Source organism: Arthrobotrys flagrans (genome assembly GCF_004000055.1).
Source record: "Arthrobotrys flagrans strain CBS H-5679 chromosome Unknown unitig_8, whole genome shotgun sequence".
NCBI lineage: Eukaryota > Fungi > Ascomycota > Orbiliomycetes > Orbiliales > Orbiliaceae > Arthrobotrys > Arthrobotrys flagrans.
In genome coordinates, this window is record NW_027137553.1 from 1,872,922 (window position 1) to 1,891,775 (window position 18,854).

At 47.0% G+C, this 18,854-nt stretch overlaps 5 protein-coding genes across 7 annotated transcripts; 4 read left to right on the forward strand and 1 right to left on the reverse strand.

The window, feature by feature from the left end:
* Positions 1-110: 110 nt before the first annotated feature.
* Positions 111-3,862, forward strand: DFL_007048 (uncharacterized protein; the record flags this gene model as incomplete). Its single annotated transcript, XM_067636569.1, has 9 exons — positions 111-315; positions 376-447; positions 498-571; positions 626-1,000; positions 1,062-2,324; positions 2,382-3,303; positions 3,361-3,542; positions 3,605-3,663; positions 3,721-3,862. The coding sequence occupies 9 exons, from the start codon at positions 111-113 to the stop codon at positions 3,860-3,862; spliced, it is 3,294 nt and encodes a 1,097-aa protein (XP_067488172.1).
* Positions 3,863-5,185: 1,323 nt separating this feature from the next.
* DFL_007049 (uncharacterized protein) lies at positions 5,186-7,423 on the forward strand (the record flags this gene model as incomplete). 2 transcript variants are annotated; one of them, XM_067636570.1, is made up of 1 exon in its annotated part: positions 5,186-7,423. In XM_067636570.1, one exon carries the CDS (start codon positions 5,186-5,188, stop codon positions 7,421-7,423), a length of 2,238 nt encoding a protein of 745 aa, XP_067488173.1. The 2 variants fall into 2 exon arrangements, with proteins under 2 accessions (XP_067488173.1, XP_067488174.1); XM_067636571.1 differs by having other exon boundaries at positions 6,764-7,423.
* A 1,486-nt stretch (positions 7,424-8,909) lies between these two features.
* Positions 8,910-9,772, forward strand: DFL_007050 (uncharacterized protein; the record flags this gene model as incomplete). Its single annotated transcript, XM_067636573.1, has 5 exons — positions 8,910-8,921; positions 8,988-9,237; positions 9,325-9,403; positions 9,546-9,650; positions 9,751-9,772. 5 exons carry the CDS (start codon positions 8,910-8,912, stop codon positions 9,770-9,772), a joined length of 468 nt encoding a protein of 155 aa, XP_067488175.1.
* Positions 9,773-10,046: 274 nt separating this feature from the next.
* Positions 10,047-11,343, reverse strand: DFL_007051 (uncharacterized protein; the record flags this gene model as incomplete). Of its 2 annotated transcripts, none has more annotated exons than XM_067636574.1 (5): positions 10,047-10,063; positions 10,139-10,251; positions 10,312-10,423; positions 10,493-11,043; positions 11,174-11,343. In XM_067636574.1, the coding sequence occupies 5 exons, from the start codon at positions 11,341-11,343 to the stop codon at positions 10,047-10,049; spliced, it is 963 nt and encodes a 320-aa protein (XP_067488176.1). The 2 variants fall into 2 exon arrangements, with proteins under 2 accessions (XP_067488176.1, XP_067488177.1); XM_067636575.1 differs by having other exon boundaries at positions 10,047-10,072.
* Positions 11,344-13,619: 2,276 nt separating this feature from the next.
* On the forward strand, positions 13,620-18,249 carry DFL_007052 (uncharacterized protein; the record flags this gene model as incomplete). The annotated part of the gene is made up of 11 exons (XM_067636576.1): positions 13,620-13,646; positions 13,840-13,954; positions 14,036-14,851; positions 14,905-15,307; positions 15,367-15,377; positions 15,429-15,865; positions 15,918-16,104; positions 16,167-16,786; positions 16,845-17,459; positions 17,513-17,900; positions 17,966-18,249. The coding sequence occupies 11 exons, from the start codon at positions 13,620-13,622 to the stop codon at positions 18,247-18,249; spliced, it is 3,903 nt and encodes a 1,300-aa protein (XP_067488178.1).
* Positions 18,250-18,854: the final 605 nt, after the last annotated feature.

The window sequence follows — 18,854 nt, forward strand, 5'->3', positions numbered from 1 at the left end:
AACGTTTGTCGACCATATCTTCTTTCTTGTCGAGATTACTATAAAATTTTCGGTTTTAACGACAAGATTTCCGCCTTTCCCGCCGTTCGCCTCCTTTCACGACGGCCAAGATGGTAGCAGCTGTCGCAAAGCGGGTCCTGGGTGACCAAACCGCCTCACATAATAATCATTTTAATAGCACGGCTAGCAAGAAGCGAAAACTCGACACGGCCGGCCCGAGCCAGAACCAGAAGCTCGCAAAACTCTCGCAGGCCAAGTCGTCTTTCGAAGAAGATCTTGGCAGGTTGACACAGGGGATTGGTGATCTGAAAGGAGGTTAGGGGTCAATCGTCCTAATATGAAGGATGTTTGGACTAATAGTGTCCTTTGGTGTAGCCAATGCCGAAACGGATCAGAAATGGGCTCGTCCGAGCATAGACGACTGGAAGCCAAACGAAGTCGATTTGAGTACGGAGCCCGGAGCTTGAGATGTTTGGACCGAAGCTAACGTCGAGTAGTTTTCCAACAAATTGATACAGAAGAGGGGTATTTGAATGGGAAGTACTGTGTGAGGCTATTTGGTGTGACTGAGGTGAGGATCCGTCGATTCGAGAGCCATTGGAGATACCTTCTAATAAAACTACAGACAGGACATTCCGTCTTACTCCATGTCACCGGTTTCCAGCACTACCTTTATATTCAAGCTCCGATTGGTTTTGACCAGTCACACGTCGTTCCGTACTATGATTTCCTACAACAAAGAATCGCGTCTGGTGGTGCAGATGTCATCGCCAGCATTCAGCTCGTAATGAGGGAGAATCTCTACGGTTTTCAAGGGAATCAAAAATCACCCTACATCAAAATTACAGTTACCAATCCGAAATATATTGCAAGGGTCCGAAGATTCTTGGAGTCAAAGGAATCTCCATATAACTATGCTGGACTGTGGAACGGTGTTGACGGAGGGATCATGACGTTTGACAATATCCAATACATCATGAGGTTCATGGTAGATACCAAGGTAAGTCAAGGTGGTGTGATTCTACTGCAAGGTGTCAATGCTTACTATTTGTTCTATGTAGATGGCCGGAATGTCTTGGGTTGAAGTCAAGAAGGACAAGTACACATATGTCCCACCAGGATTAAATAGTGGTCGCCTAGGATTATCTCAAATCGAAGCATTCTGCCATTACCGAGATCTGATTACACATCAAGCTGAAGGAGAATGGTCGAAAATGGCTCCTCTGCGTATTTTGTCATTCGATATCGAGTGCGCCGGCCGCAAAGGAATTTTCCCGGACCCCAAAATCGACCCTGTCATCCAGATTGCATCAGTCGTCACAAGATACGGAGACAAGCAGCCTTTCATACGAAATGTGTTCTGCCTAGACACTTGTGCCCTCATTGCAGGTTGCCAGATCTGTGAATTCTCAAAGGAGGACCAGATGTTGCGTGCTTGGACGAAATACCTCCAAGAAGTCGACCCTGATGTCATAATCGGCTACAATATTGCAAATTTCGATTTTCCTTATCTCTTGGACCGTGCAGAAACCTTGAAGGTGAAGGACTTCCCACTCTGGACCAGACTCCATGGGACAAAATCCGAGGCTAGCGCAACAACATTTTCCTCGAAGCAGATGGGAAACAGAGAATCCAAAACGACCAATACAAACGGCAGAATCCAGCTAGATCTTCTTCAGCTCGTTCAGAGGGATTATCATCTTAGAAGTTACACCTTGAATTCCGTCAGTGCTCACTTCCTCAGCGAACAAAAGGAAGATGTCCACCACACTATGATTACCGAATTATTCAACGGGACTCCAGAGTCAAGGCGCCGTCTAGCCGTCTACTGTCTAAAGGATGCTTACCTACCCCAGCGTCTCATGGACAAGCTCATGTGCCTCATTAACTACACTGAAATGGCTCGTGTCACAGGCGTTCCTTTCAACTTTCTCTTAGCGCGTGGTCAGCAAGTCAAATTCTTGTCCCAGCTATTCCGAAAAGCTGGAGAGCAATCTCTAGTCGTTCCCAACCGCGAGCAAAAGGGCGGTGGCGACGAAGAGCAGTACGAAGGTGCTACAGTTATTGAACCCACCCGTGGATTTTACAAGGAACCCGTTGCCACCCTCGATTTCGCCTCTCTATACCCGAGTATTATGATGGCGCACAATCTTTGCTACACTACATTGACGAAGCAAGAACATATGGATAAGATGGGCATGAAAAAGGGCAAAGATTACCACGTTACCCCAACTGGCGATGTTTTTGTGAACACGAGTGTTAGGAAGGGGTTGCTCGTCACCATTTTTGAGGATCTTCTGGGGGCCAGAAAACGAGCGAAGAACGTGGGTATCCCCCCGTATAAGCGGCACGGTACTGTGTGACTAATTAAAACACGATAGGATCTCAAAAACGAAACGGATCCTTTCAAGAAGGCCGTTTTGAATGGTCGACAGCTAGCTTTGAAAATTTCCGCCAACTCCGTCTACGGTCTTACCGGTGCTACAAACGGTAAGCTGCCATGCTTGGCTATTGCTAGTAGTTGTACTAGTTACGGTCGTAAAATGATTGAGGCCACCAAAGCCGAAGTGGAGAAGAGGTACACTATCGCGAATGGGTATAGCCATGATGCCCAGGTCATCTATGGTGATACCGATTCCGTCATGGTTAAATTTGGGCCGAAGGATCTAAAGAAAGTCATGGAGATGGGTGAAGAGGCCGCCGAGTTTGTCTCCAGCAAGTTCGTCAACCCTATCAAACTTGAGTTCGAGAAGGTGTATTTTCCATACCTTTTGATCAATAAGAAGAGATACGCAGGGTTGTATTGGACAAATCCGAACAAGTACGACAAGATGGATACGAAGGGTATTGAAACCGTTCGAAGAGATAACTGTCGACTTGTGCAGACGGTTATCGAAACAGTCTTGAAGAAGATTTTGATCGATCAAGACGAGGACGGAGCACAGGCGTACGTAAAGGATATGATTTCAGATCTATTGCAAAATAAAATCGATATGTCGAATCTGGTGATTACAAAGGCGCTATCGAAGGAAGAATATGCGACAAAGCAGGCTCACATGGAACTTGCGGAAAGAATGAGGAAGAGAGACGCTGGTTCCGCGCCAACCCTAGGCGACCGTGTCGCCTATGTCATTGTGAAGGGGGCGGGAGGCGCGAAGAACTACGAGAAGTCGGAGGACCCGATTTACGTTCTAGAACACAACGTCCCTATCGACACGAAGTATTATCTCGAGCAACAGCTAGCGAAGCCTTTGCATAGGATTTTCGAGCCGATCCTCGGACCGAAAAGGGCGGATCAATTGCGTAAGTTGGGGGAATCGTTGATTTTATATGAACATGCCGCTAATTCAAGCTGGGTAGTTACTGGTGATCACACGAGAACGATTTCAGTTGCCGTGCCGACTATGGGCGGACTCATGAAGTTCACGAAGAAGACACAGACGTGTATGGGATGCAAGACCCCGTTAACGAGAAAGGATGAGGCAGGCGGTGCTGTTTGCCATAGCTGTCAGGGCCGCAGCGCGGAACTCTACCAGAAAACAGTAAGTCACTCTTAAATTAGTGTACTTTAACGCGACAAACTTATTCTAACCCGACCATGTAGCTTTCCAAGGTTTCTGATTTGGAAGTGAGGTTTGGAAGATTATGGACGCAGTGCCAAAGGTGAGCCGACACAGTTACACAAAATCATTAGCCGCAGGACTAATACATGCGGGTTAGATGCCAAGGATCGCTTCATTGCGAGGTTATCTGCAGCAGCAAGGATTGTCCGATCTTCTACATGAGAATGAAAGCCAAGAAGGAGGTTGAAGACATGGGCAAAGAGTTAAAACGATTTGATTATGGATTATCGGCGTGGTAAACATTCGCTGTCATTCCTTTTTATTTTTTTTATTTTTTTTATTTTTTTTCAACGACTTGCAATTGAAAGATTGAACGGTTATGAGAAGGGGTTCTTTGTATAATTTTGGTGGCCTTTTTTGCGGATACGTCAACGTTACCAAGGCTGCAAGAAAACAATTTTAATAGTAGACACTAGCTCCTATGGCCCATGAAATCGAAATTCGAAATGTTCAAGAGATATTGTCTTCCGTTATAAGGATAGTTCTTGCATGAAGTTGTTAAGGGCGGCATACTTTGCAGCCTCTTGTGACATTAGCGTCCCGCACAGCGTTGGTTCCTGGATTCGCCGAAAGCATTCGAGTTAAAATAATCAAGAAATGAACCAGCAAGAAAAAATTTTATAACCATGGTACTTGATCGGCTATTAAGAGATATTGCCTCATGGCCGGCGATACCAAAACCACAAGGCTGTCCGACGGACTATCTCGATCAGTGGACTCCGCCACCGGCTACCGGCCTTGTACCGACTATGCACCGACCATGTGCTCTCCGCCACTTAACACACATCTATTCAAGAAGATTGATCGAGAGGACCCTGCAATTGGCGGGCGCTCCAATGGTGACTTGCATCGGTCGGTGCGACCCCACAAACCTGCAGGTGTGCTGAACCAGGGAGCTCCAGTCGGGGTCCGAAGGCCAAGGATCACAGCTGGACAGAGCTACTCGATCCAAGGAAAATTAATGGCTCAAGGGCAGTTTGCCTTAGCTAAGTTTTAACCAACGCTATCAGATCCTGTTAGTAATTGCCCACGACTTCTCCGGCCCGCTGTTTCTACAAATGAAGTTATTTGATATAAAGCGCTGCAAAGTCCGCAAAGGCTGGAAAGACTCAAAATCTGAATTATCCCCGCAAGAGAAGCACGACAGCTGTCAGTATCCTATGCGGGATATCCCCGCGGTCTTTTTCGCCTGCGATCGAGATTAATATTCCCAGACCGTCAAACAAACCTGTCGAAGTTCTACAGCCTTGTTGAATTTCAACAACAGCATACTTCCACTTCGATTTTAGTTCCCCGGCGCCTACTGAAGGATGCGGATATATTGTCCATCATAGCTTCTGCTGGATAGATCGCTGCAGCTCCGCAAGCTTTGCATCTGTCTTTCCGACGTTAACTTTTTAATTTTTAACGTAAACTCTGGCAAACAGAAGCTCAGCCTACTTAATCTCGCTCACCCTCCAATCCCACCAACCTCGCAGCCCCACCACTCCAATTCACTCCTTCTACAGCCTGCATTCAATAAACTCGTGCTTGGAAACTTCGAATACAACAATTCTATCACTATGGAGGAGGAAGAAAATCAACGTGTTACCTGGCTACTTTCAAGCCTAAAAGGTAACGCTGGTGCCCCGCCGCCAGATATTGCGGCCCAGCTCAAGGGAATTGAACAAACCTCGAGATCTCCTTCGACATCTCTCCTAGATCTTCCGTACGATATCCTTTCTATTATCCTCGAGCACGTGCCGCCATATGAGATTCCTCGTCTACGAAGGGTTTCGAGAGCTTTCAACAGCTTCCTAACCAAGGATCACGTGCTTTCTCCTTTGCTCCGGTTTCACTTTCCCTACCATGTGAGGGATTCGCTACATGGAGGGGCTCTTCAACAGAATGGAATTACTAGCAACGAAGCAATTGCTTCGAATGCTGTAGTCCAGCATAACAATGTAATTGCGGGAGCACCACAGGCCTTCGATTCTGCACTCAAACGGTTCTTCAATCGGGCGAGGGGCAAGCCAACATCGATTACAGTTATCAGCGGTGTTCGATTGGATGCCTGCTATGAAACGGAAACCTCGTACGATCACATGTTCCTTGTATTCCACCATATCTCCGGCCGAGTTTTTATATACGACAGCGGAAACCGCTTCCCCCAACACCCCTACGTCACTCTTGACGTCCGAGGCCTCGGAACTCCATGGTTTGGGTATAGAGTACCTCGTCGGAATGTTCGACAATCTGTCGTTCTAGATAAACGAGTCTTGATCGTGAGTGGAACGAAGGAATTCGAAGGCGACCCAGAGCGCAGGATTCCACAGGCAGTCTATTCGCTTCATAATTATCCCGAGGTTGAATTTGTCGGTATCTGGCGGGGAGTGTCGTATCACGAACATCTAAACAGCCTTTGTGCGAACGATGAGTGGATCGGTTGTAGGGTCAACCGGCACTTCATCAAGCTCGTCAAAATCTCGTCGCTACGTCAACGAACCGACACCAACCCCGCTACCGCAACTCCACCGACCAGACCCACGCCGGCACCACATCCTTACGAAATCACATTTCCCCACCCGTCCAAGGGGTATATTAAAGATGTACACCTTGCGAAGGATCACGTGTTTGTGTACTCCGTTATTATGGACGAAGACGAGAACGGACATGGGCAAATCGACGTGTTTAGCATTAACTTGATTCCTAATGAGCATCGAGACAAGCAACTATACGAAATTGCCCATGTTCGATCCGTAGTTTTACACGCGTGGCAGGGAATGTTCATGGAGTATATCGGATATCCGAATCCCGAAGATGTCCCCGAAGCGATGAGATGTCAGAGGTGGGATAAGATATATCCTTTCATGAAGGGAAACCGTCACCACGGAATGCCTGAGGAGGATGGAGAAAGCGTGATGATGACCCTTGGCAAGACTTTTAGAGCTAACGGCAATATACCTATTGGTTGCGCGAGGATTTTTGCTAAGGCAGAGAAGGTGAATCGGGAAGGCGAGCCACCAATTGTTGAAACTGTGGGACCCGGGAATATAATCCCATTCTGTGTGGCATTAGAGCAAGGTATCCAGGAGGACGATGCAGTACATACGCTTTTGTTGCCCACTGCAAGAGGGGCGGTGAAAAGCAGGGCGGAGATCATGGAGGAAAGTGAAGGCCACGCAGGATTCGTACCGCAGCCATGGGATCCAGATGTTCCAGCGAGTCCCGATGCCATGCACTTCAACACCGGAACTTCGCAAGATCCGCTACCAGGAGATGACGCAGCCTACCTGTTACATTTTGGAAACCCCAGCTTTGCGTTCGGAAACGATAAGAAAGTCGAACCAACGTTACCGACTCCAAGTATCAGAGAAGCATGGTATTTGGATCAAGATCAAACCCAAAGGACCAGTGTCATCACGGAAGAAGGATTATTCCATATATTCTATGATGAACCGGCAAGCGAGGATGGAGCTGTGAATTTGGTGACACAGCAAACTATTTCGGCTGGCGGTGGTGGCACTCAGACATTAAAAGATCCGATCCGACTGTTCCCGAGTCATATGCAGCATATCCCACTCGAAGAAATTTTCGACCCAAACATCCCGTTCTTAGAAGTTTCGTTCGATAATCCGACAATTGGGGATACCACTGGTCGGCATGAAGAGGATATGAAAATCAAAAAGACCAAGTTAGAAAAGCTTATGAGGAGCGTTAGAGGTGGATGGAGCTGCTACGTTTGGAGCGCGGAGACATGGAACGGGTTTTTGATCACAACCCCAGAGGACGCAAAGATGGTTGTTTTGAGGTATGATTGATTGGGTCTGTTTAAAAAAGAGTGGTATTAGGATGGGATACTAGAGGATATGTGGGTATGGAGTCGTATATGGTTAATGTTGGGAAAGCGTGGGTATCAGGATTGGGTGGAGTAGGGTTGGACGGGGGGATCTATCATCTATAGACGCCTGTGGCGATACGAATACATCGACAATGACGAAATTTAACCCGCGCGAAGTGTGGGATCTCCCGCCATTTTTTTGTATCTACTCTACAGCGTCTAGCTATTACTCATTGGATAGGTACATATAGCTGGGTCAACGTATCCCCAGGTTGGTATAAGCTCTTCAACCGAGACCGAATAAAAGCCTTTTTTTTCTTCTTATACATCAGGGATGCTGTTATTAGATTTGAGTGGAGCTTACACATAGATTAAGTGGCAGCTTAGATTTCGTAGACTCGGTATCAGACGACCCGGATTAGAGATACTCTCGCCGCGCCGCACCAACCTCCACGAGGTGGCGCATTAATTGGTTCAGAGGCGAAATGGTTCGTTGAAGATAAATTATCAAATGCATCAAAAGGCAGTAGCAGAAGTATATGGGGGGCACCTTCATGGAGTCTACAGCCGCCCGAAAGACACATTTTCAACCAAATCTTATCATTGATGAACCGATTGAACCTTCTAATTTCAACATCTGGGGGTTATATTTTATGAAGTCTTGGTGCAACGATGTGGAAAATCGAGAAAAAAGGCTGATCGCACCTCGTGATTGTGAAAAGTTTATTTAGAATTACAAGGGAGGTCTGTGATTTTAGGAACAGGTATCCGATATCATAAAATTAGAGGCTCATCAGCTTCATCTACAAGCCGTCGCATCATGGAAGATAGCCCAGGAAGAACAGTTCCGTGTTGCGTGGGATTTTGGAATACCAATCCAACAACAACACATTAAACCTGCTAAGCCGGATCGTAGACATCTACAGCATATCCCCGTCTTAGGGTCTTAGGGTCTTCAAATGTATGAGCGAGAGCTCCGAATTAGATTGCAAAACTAATGAAGTCGCAGGGGTTTAAGATCTTTGGCCGGTCCCTTGAATATATCACTCTTTTCTCGTTGCTTACATCTAAACCTTCGCGTTTTATAAGCATATCCGGGCGGCCCGTTCTCCAGATATTAGTGTCACAACCCCAGTTCGGTAAGCAAGCTAGAAACGGACGTCATTACGAACAGGTTTCGGAAGGCAAAGCGCGGGACAACGGATCAGAGACGGCTAGCTCAATTGCTCCTCACTTAGCTCGCCAAATCGCGGGGTTCGTTGATAAATTCAAACCTCTATATAACCGTAGGCATCTTTCACCGGAACTCAGATTTTTTACTCGATATCTCTGGAGATACTGTTAATACTTGGATAATCGGTTTGATCTCAAGGCTAAGGCTAAATTTTTATGCCAATTCGTTTTTAATTTACTATTACCTCAATTATTACATATCGAATCGGATATTTCAATTTGCCTTAACCAAAATGTCGGGATTTGTATGTCGCAATCAGTCGTGTGATCTAGAAACTCGAAGCGCTTTACCTTCTGACCTCCTTACTTAGCCAACTTTTTCCAAGAACGAAATCACAGCGTCTCTCATCCGAGCCAAGCAGGAACGGAAAATCAGCTTCGAAGAACTCGGAAAAGCGATTGGTCGAGATGAAGTCGCTGTCGCAGCAATCTTCTACGGACAACACCACGCATCCCGGGAAGACATTGCGGGGCTCGCAAACGCCCTCAGTATAGATGAAAACCTACTATCGTATCAATTATCAGACTTTCCTGACAGGGGCAGTGACGTCCAAATGCCGCGTAAGTTCCGTCTTGCCGAGTCGAATTGTCCAAGGGCCATTTTTTTTTTCATTCTAACGGGGATAAAATTTTCCTAAATCCATATAGCGAAAGAGCCCTTGATCTACCGCCTATACGAGATAGTCCAAAATTACGGACAAGCTTATAGAGCCGTGATGAACGAAAAGTACGTTTATGCACAGACCTCCCTTTCGGCTTAATATTTCTTTCTTTTTTCCGTTTCTTCTTCTCTTCTTTCGCCTGCAATGCCGAGCCACGGGTAAGCACAATTATGTAACGGTTTTTTTTCTGAATTTTGCATTTACTAGGTTCGGAGATGGTATCATGAGCGCGATTGCGTTCTCAACCAAGGTCGACAAGGAAGTTGATGAGCAAGGGAACACATGGGTCAATATTAGTATGCGGGGCAAATGGTAAGATAAAGCCTCATTCTTACGACAGGGCGTGTGTTCGGGGATGCCCGAGAAATTTTACATGATCGTTTTACTGATAACATTTCTGGCTATCGTGCAGGTTACCATATTCAAGATTTTAATTGGGAGACCCGTGGGAACGTGGGCCGGGATCGAAAAATATCCTTGATTTATTGGAAAGCGATATGACATAGGTAAAACAAAAAAAGTCGTTCGCACTTCTCATTCTTCTTTTTTCCGTTCCTTTCAACCCAAAGGGGCAGATATTATCTCCAATGTATAGTTACACTCGTGTACACAATTTTGCATCCCAAGAACGCCTGGCTCCAACGAAGTATCCAAAATAAAAATAAAAATATCCTGTGTATTTGAGAAAATTATACGTATTCATGCCCTTTACGCATTCGCTGAGACTATGATACCTGGCCGAATGTTACCCGGGTATTGGAATTTGGAACTCTTGATCGCATCTTCCCGTTCTTTCTCACCTTGAGCATAATTTCTTCGCGCAGCGTCCAGGATGAAGTCCCTTGCAGTAATAGGCGGATACTTTTTCAAAGGCCCTTGGATCACAGCGGATCTGATTGGTTGATTAAAGAATCTAACGAGGGTTAGTCTTACGATATCGGAAATAAAAGGAACAAAGGGGATCAAAACTTACGCAATACTATGCCTTGCCCTCTGACTCTCTCCGGCACGAGGATTCCGGACACGGTGGAATAGACTCTTCAACCTGTCATCCGACAACGACATCAACATGTCTCCAATGTTGCCTTGCATAAAGTTAGCATTCCAAAATAGATCATACGGACAAATAGACAACAGGTTTTATGTAAACTTACAAACTATCTCGCCCGTGCTCGCCTTGACGGGCGTCCAGACATCACCCATTCCGAAGCTGGTGTAACATTCCCGACCAGGACAGACTTCGAGGCCGTCTTCACCGGTGCGTTGGAATAATAGGGTAAGGAAATCATAATCCGTGTGAGCACCCGCTCGGATATGTCCGTCAGGAATTGCCCGAGTCTCGCTCTCGTGATAATGCAGAAGCCTGAGTGTCGTCATAGCTTCGTCGGATGTGATGTCGTGGATCTTGGTGAAGTAATCTTCTTCGAGGCCGAGTCCGATCGCAAGACAGGAGAGAATACGCATGGAAACAATCTGTGTCTTTTCCATGAACGTAGATATCGTCTCGCGGAAATTTGGAATATGATCATCTACGACGGGCCATGTTGGGTCATGCCGTCTGTGGTACTGAAGCTGGATTGATTCTTTCTGGTCTGGAAGATTGGTGGATGGTCTGATCTGGGCCCTCTTCTCCCAACCTGTATTTTGCTCTCTGATGAATGGAGACCTTGATTTCACGTCGTCTGGTAATCGAAAGAATGATTCTCTATACACAGTCAGATTACTACTTCACACAGAGTACTGAGAGGAAGTTCGAGAGTCTAAGACACTAGATTTCCACGAAAAATGCGTTGACGTAGGGGCGAAATGCAACACACGGAGTCGTTAGAGCTTACGATATGCGAAATGCCTCCTCGATGTCTGCTTTCGACGGTGACTCTTGATCCTTTATTATGAAGAATCCGACATTTTCAGCAGCATACATTATCTCCTTCTGAATCTCACTTTTGCGATTATCCCAGTCGTGCAGGGAGATGCGAGGTATCTGACGACTTTCTGTAGCCATGATTAGATGTAGGTAATGGTTATGATGCAGATGAATTGAATTAAGCTTAAAAGCTACAGAAGATCGATCCTAAGAGAAAGTCTTATAGAGGAAAACTAGAGAATAGGGCAAAAGTCCTGGTGATATAAAGTATTGAGATAAACTTCTCGGTTTTCCCCGACAAACCTTAGATAACACTAGCTATGGGACTGAACCACCTTTTATAGGTTTCTGGCCTCAGTCCAAGTAATGTAATGATGGCGAAATATTTGAAAAATACTGTGGCACTGGTAAATATAAACGTCAACGCAGATATTTATTCCCGTATGCATACTAATCCTAGCTACTTTGGACGATATGTTGGGAGAGATGGGCCTAGAGATATCTCATTTAGGTCCCCATCTAGCAGCTCCACAGCCTACTTTAGTCGTCCATAGGGCTCGACGGTTCGTGGCATTGACAGCACCGAGTCAGCGCTAAAATTATCGGCCGTAAAATCGAAGCCTGTACGGATGATATATTGGGCGCTCAGTATCCGCTTCAAGTGTCCGAGCTTGCACAACGGCACGGCTCAAGAAAGAAACAAGACCTAGCCGGCGAGATTACCGCATGGGTATGAGTGCGCTCTGTATAAAATTTTCAGATGTGGGAAGTTAAATCAAATCCCCTGGTCACAAACTACGCTGCGCTTGCACTCGTCCCGAAGTCTTCCACCCGGCTGGGGTTAGACGTGATGCAACTTCTTGATTTTATAACCAATCATGGCTGCCGCCGTCCAGATAGTTGGGTTCGGTCCACGGCATTAGGAATTTTACTTCGGTGATATCCGAAGCAAGTTCTCTCTGCAAGGGTGAAAAAAGAAAGACAGGAGCGACAGGTCGAGTTCTGCGAGTCGCGAACTCCTGTTTAAATTTCGTTTCGTTTTTTTTTTCTTTTGCGAGAGTTCCTCAAAGAATGCAACCTCGAAGCAGTTCAATCCGACTCGAATATGCACTGTATTCGCTTATCAGTTGGGAGTCGCACAAGACCTCCAAGCACTCAGCCGGCTCAGTTGCCCTGTTGGTCCATTGCACAACTTTGGCGATTGGCGATTGGACAGGGACCGGCTTATGCAAGATTCAGTTTCGGCTATTGTCGGACGCCTGGGGGCAGAGAATTCAATTCGAACAGCTTGGTGAAGTTGAAGACGGTTGACCGTTCCATGTCATGTCTTCTAACCAAAAATGTGGGGTGGGTTGCGTGGGTGGTTTCAATATCAACATATTCCCTGGGTCGCGCTAACGGCGTCGGCTTTCTCCGCTCACAGAAAACGGCCAGAACGAAGAAGGCCCCTCCATCGTGAGAAAATACGACAATCACGAAATATATGCAATGTCGTTGGGATGGGGCCAAAAACCCCTCATAGAGGCTTAAATGTTCGGGCAGATACGAGCGGGAGTGAACTGGCACGTGCAAAGGGACGCATGGCGCACATTTAGATGTGGTACAGTGAGTGTATAAATGGCCACCAGCCGTCGATAACACCGGACCATGTGCACACCCTTCCCTGTGAACCGTCTGAAGGGTCTGACAATCCAAGCTGCAATTCATAAAACCGGATATATGGCATTACTCGAGCACCAAAGTTATTCCATATCGCATCATTGGTACCGATACCCAGGCTAAGGACGGACAGACGAAACCTCAACTTTTACCAGGCTTTATTTTATCCGAGGATGGGTCCCGGAGATGCTCGCTACCTGGAGACGGAGGCAAGGATGGTGGTATATGCCTTGACTTATCCTTTGGGTTTGGATTGTAGAATGGATTAAGATAAAGTCCCTCATCTGGATTGGTAGCGGCGGGCAAACGGTGCAGAAATATGATCTCCATTCAATAGAAGTTGCAGGAGGTCAGTCGCTTTGGGTTGACGAAAGTGCAGCTGGAAGCCATCGACCGATAACACACCTAACCCCCGCGGCCGAGTCATACGATGGTGGAATCTGTCTGACAGCCTGCAAATACAGGCATAGACGTTCGTGAATCCTGTAGGCTAGTGATCCCCGATACGATTTCGAAATATTTTGTGTATTGAAGAGCATACCAATTCTGGGCTCCCATGACTTCATGGGAACCCAACGGATGTCGAAATGAATATGACGCGTCCTTCCGAAGCTGGACGGAGTTAAGATCGCAATTTCTATTCTCGGGTTAATGCTCATTGGGATCGACAGCCGACGCTTGCTTCTATTAGCCAGCAGCCCTCAGCTGAAGCTGCGAAGACGAAGCCAGAAAGGGCCCTGCACATCGGCGCCAAGATGAGTTCTGGGCTTGGAGATACCACTGTCAACTGTTAATTAACTGTCTCTGTCGCTGCCCAGCCCTGTCACAGCTGTCATAATTAGAGTGGTAGTGAGTCGGTGTCAATTGCAATCGGCGTTAATACAATCCGTATATTCGCGGTGTGCTTTGTAGAATTCTTACAAGTTTCGGTGGTGCAATACATCCGATGGCAGCGGGGTACGTTCCCTGTTACAGAATCCGAACAGGACATACACCAGCCACCGATTACATCAGTCCATCCCACAACAGCTCCTCACAATCACAAACATCATCCTCCGTAGTGTAGACCCATACATACATCGAAACCAAGGTTTGTGCATAGCATTGTCATCTCGGCTCGACCGTTATCTATGCATATTCGACCTAGAATTCTAATTATCTGCGACCATAGCTCGAGCTCTCTCTCATTACCCTTGGTGTGAAACTTTCACAAAAATGGGAAGATCTAGGTCCCGCTCTCGTTCCCGTCATAGCGGCGGCGGGGATGACGGTGAACGTCGAAGACGCAAGTCCAAAGACCGTTCTAGAAGCCGCGACGATGATAACTACGAATATGAAGGAGAAACCAAGGAAGAACGAAAAGCCCGAAGGCATCGGAAGCGCAAAGAGGAAAAGGGCGAGCAGTATTCCTCTCGTGCGGCGCATGATAATACTGAATCTAGCTATACAGTACCAGGAGGCTTCGACTATCAGGCTCCTTCTGGATATGGTGTCCCCGGAAGTGCGCCATACCCCGAAAGCCCGCAGGAGCAACGTTCTGGATATAGCGGGGAATACCAGCAGGGCGGTGAATATCAGCAAGGTACCTATCCAGCCGATAGTTACTCCCAGTCGCAGTACGGAGCAGGATATCAAGCTCCAACCGCCGCTGTTGGAGAGTACAACCAAGCTTACCACCAGGAATATTCGGGCCAATCTCAAGGTTACTCTGCCGAACACCAAGCGTACGGCGGCCAGCACCATGAGGGACAATCGTATGGTGGCCAGCAACATGAAGGGGGTGGCTACTACCAACATACTTCACCTCAACCTACTACCCAATATGGACCACCGACTGAACAGTACGGTGCTACTGGGGGTGAATACCATGATCCAAACTATAGCCAAGCTAGCTATCCAGCTCCAGGACCTCCGTATCCCGTTGAATACGGCGAGGACCCCAACAGGTCTGCCCAGGGCTACTACGGAGGTGGTGCCCCTTCCCACGGTAGGGGTTTACCATAACTCTTGTTCGAATATATTCTAATGACCGCAATCTAGAATACCCAGCTGGCGGGTACGCCCCTCCGACAGGTGCGCCAGGGGAAACCCCGCGAAACCCATCTACTCACAACTATCACCCACGTGCCGAACCGTCTGGCCCTCCACCCGAAGCCGAGCCCCAGTTCGACTATTCACATACCCCTACACAATCATTTGCTCCCGAAGTGAGCTGGAAGCCGACGGCTGCTCCTGAGACAGAGAAGCTTTCGGTATTCAGAAGCTTCAGAACTGGTTTGCACAATGCTATCCGTGAGGTAACAAATACGAATAAAACTCAAGCGCATTCGGGTATGCACGAGGGTGGCATTTGTACGGACCCCGACCACTTCCATAGTTCCAATAGATTCGAAAGTTTCGCAGGTGTCTACCCCGGAAATTCGATTAAATGGTTTGTCGACGGGTAAGTAGTGACGAAGAGGATCCTACTTTGATAGTATTTGCTAACGATTTTGTCTATAGAAAGGACTACTGTGAGTATATTTTCGGACTAACTCATCGCCATCTATACTAACTTTCTCAAGGCTGGGCTGTTGCCGAGGCAATCCAGAATGCTCGCCATAGTATTTGGATTCTAGATTGGTGGCTTTCTCCAGAATTGCACCTCAGACGCCCCGCAGCTAAATACGAAGAGTACCGTCTCGATCGAATGCTAAAGGCGGCTGCAGAAAGAGGAGTTATCGTCAACATCATTGTCTACAAGGAAGTTACTCAAGCCTTGACATTGAGCTCTGCACACACGAAGCATTTCCTGGAAGAGCAACATCCAAACATCCAAGTTTTCAGGCATCCGGACCATACTCCAGACGGAAAGGTCGTTCTGTCAAAGCTGATTAAGGGTAACCTTCTGAATACGCTTAGCAGCTTCACGAACACTGATCAGATCGTTCTATACTGGGCCCACCACGAGAAACTCTGTCTTATCGATGGTGTTGTTCCTGGCGAAGGAATCGCCTTTATGGTAAGCTAGGGAAACCTCCCGCTTGTTGAGCAAGAAGCTAATGAATATGCAGGGTGGTCTCGATCTCTGCTGGGGTAGATGGGATCTTCCACATCATCCTATTGCCGATGTTCACCCAACCGATATCAAAGAAACGGTTTTCCTAGGCCAGGATTACAACAACGCCCGTGTGATGGACTTCCACACCGTGGATCAGTGGGCGCAGAATAAGCTCAAGAGAACGGAAAGCAGCAGAATGGGTAAACGATTAAATCTTTCAAAGCACCAGTTCTGAGCCAGCTGTATTGACTTATATTCCTAGGCTGGTCCGATGTTGCACTTTGCTTGAGAGGCCCGACTGTTGACGACTTGAAAACTCACTTTATGCAACGCTGGAATTTCATCCTTGAATCCAAATACGGCTTAAAAGACACCAGGTACCACCCGATTGATGTTCCCGTTCATTCGCATGGCGGATCCGGACATGGTAGTATTACTCATGCAGCGAGTAAACTCAAGAGCGGGATGAAGGGTATCATGGGCCTCCAGGGCGGTGGTTATGAAGAAGAAAGGCGTGAGGAACGCTCAGAGCGTCGTGGGAGCAGACGTCAACGTAGGGGAGGCAGGGAAGACTATGATCCCGACCTCGCATGGTCAGATTCCGATGACGAGCCTAGTAGCAAGGGACGCCGAAGGCAAGAGCGTTATGAACAAGAGGAGCAATCGAGAGCTGGTGGTCACCACGGTGGATACTACCAACAACCCCAGCATCAGCAACACCATCCTCTTCCTCCTCATCATCATGGTGCTCACCCGATTAATTGCCAAATTGTTCGAAGTATCAGTCCTTGGAGCCACAATATGAAGACGGAGCATTCGGTTCAAAATGCATACGTCCAAATCATTAACCACGCTCACCACTTCGTTTATATCGAAAACCAGGTTGGTAACAACGGTAGAACTATGATGTTATATAGTACTAACAATACGTCTGCTATAGTTCTTCATCACCGCCACCGATGGAAGCCGAGTTGTCAAGAATAGAATTGGAGAAGCCCTTGTCAACAGAATCGTTAGGGCTCACCGCGAAGGCCAGAAATTCCGAGTGGTCGTTGTCATGCCGTCCGTCCCGGCTTTTGCTGGTGACCTCAAGGACGATGGCGCTTTGGGAACACGTGTGATTATGGAATACCAATACGACTCTATTGTCAGAGGTGACAAAGGTCCAGATGGAAAAGGCAGATCTATCTACGAGAAGCTATATGCGGAAGGCGTTAACCCATCGGACTATATCCGATTCTATAACTTGCGCAACTACGATCGGATTAATATTTCTCGAGAGCTTGAGACCGCTGAGGCTCAGACGAAATTTGAGTATGAGGTTGCACAACAGGCTTTGGAAAATAAGATCGGTGCCGGATGGCAGACCGCTGAGGCGCATGGCGGAGAACTTGATGAATGGGGTAGAGTCAAGGGCGCCGGATCTTCTGTCTGGGATAGCGTAGCTCAATGCTCAATGCTGGGTGGTGGAGACGTCCGAGATGCTCCGTGGACCGGTGACCCGGATAAAGAGATTGATGCCTTCGTTTCCGAAGAGCTTTACATCCACTCGAAGGTAGGATATCTGCGCTAAAATTTTATACAGAGGCCGTACTAACAAATATTTAGCTTCTCATCGCTGATGATAGAATCGCAATCTGCGGTTCCGCCAATATCAACGACCGCTCGCAACTTGGTGACCATGATTCCGAAATTGCCATCATCATTGAAGATCAGACCCCCTTACAATCTTTGATGAACGGACAACAATACACCGCCTCTCACTTCGCCGGTACTCTCCGTCGTTACATCTTCCGCAAGCACCTTGGTCTTGTTCCCGCCCAGGCTCCCGATCATGTTGACCAGAATTCACTTCCTGTTCCTGAACCTAATGTCTATGATTTCGACTCTGCTGAAGACAAATTGGTAATGGATCCTCTCAGTGATGCATTCTGGAATCACTGGAATGGCATTGCTTCCACGAACACCCAGGTATTCAACAAAGTTTTCCATGCTGGTAAGTTGCTTCCTCCGCCTTGAGTCTAAATTTAGAGGAATTTAGCGAGTTAACGTTTTCCAAAGTTCCATGTGATGATGTCGTCAACTGGGAGCAATACACCAACCATTATGGTAAGTACTTTGCACCTCGAGGTACTAAGGAGAATCCTGAGCCACCACTGTACCTCAGCGGCCATGTTGTCAAGTCAAATTTCGCAGCGGGTGCCGAGGGTGCCAGGCAAGTCAAGGAAGAGCTTGCGAAGGTCCGAGGTAGCTTGGTGGAAATGCCGCTTAAATTCATGCAAAATGTTGATTTTGCGAAGGAAGCTGCTGGTTACAATGCCTTCACTGAGGAGCTTTATACTTGAGTACTTGGCTTCGTCGTTTGGAATTGGGGTGGCTTCTTGTCAAGCGTGAAAAGTACACATGTCGGCTATGGATTTTTTTTGTAGCGTCCGAATTAGTTAAATTTTATGTATCCATGTATCTAAGAAAGAACCAAATACAAGATATTACTTACTATCAGGAGAATTTTATACTGCTAGTTCAATGGCCCAAAAGTAGAACAACATTCATATCCCATTTAGGCCTGGCAAGTCCAAATAGCTAATTAGATGGCAATATTTCCAACAAGAGCAACACCTTCGAGCTCCAATCATAATAACACTGATTGGAGGTCGTTTTCTCTACTCAATATTGAAATTACCATCTGGTTAGGTATTATTAATTTAAAAGCCCTCCGTCAGTGTGTGAAAATGATAGATTTATGGCCGCTGAAAGTTTACTGTTTTTAGAGCGAATGTTTTGAGCTAACTGGGTTGACTTGGCTAGTCTGCAAATTAAATTCATCAATGATATGCCCTCCTCATTGCTCGGTGAGAAAGCTTCGAAGGAACGTGCCATTCAAATCATCAACCCTTCGGAGACTTCACTCACCAGAATAACAAGCCCACGACTTCGAGAAACCACCACC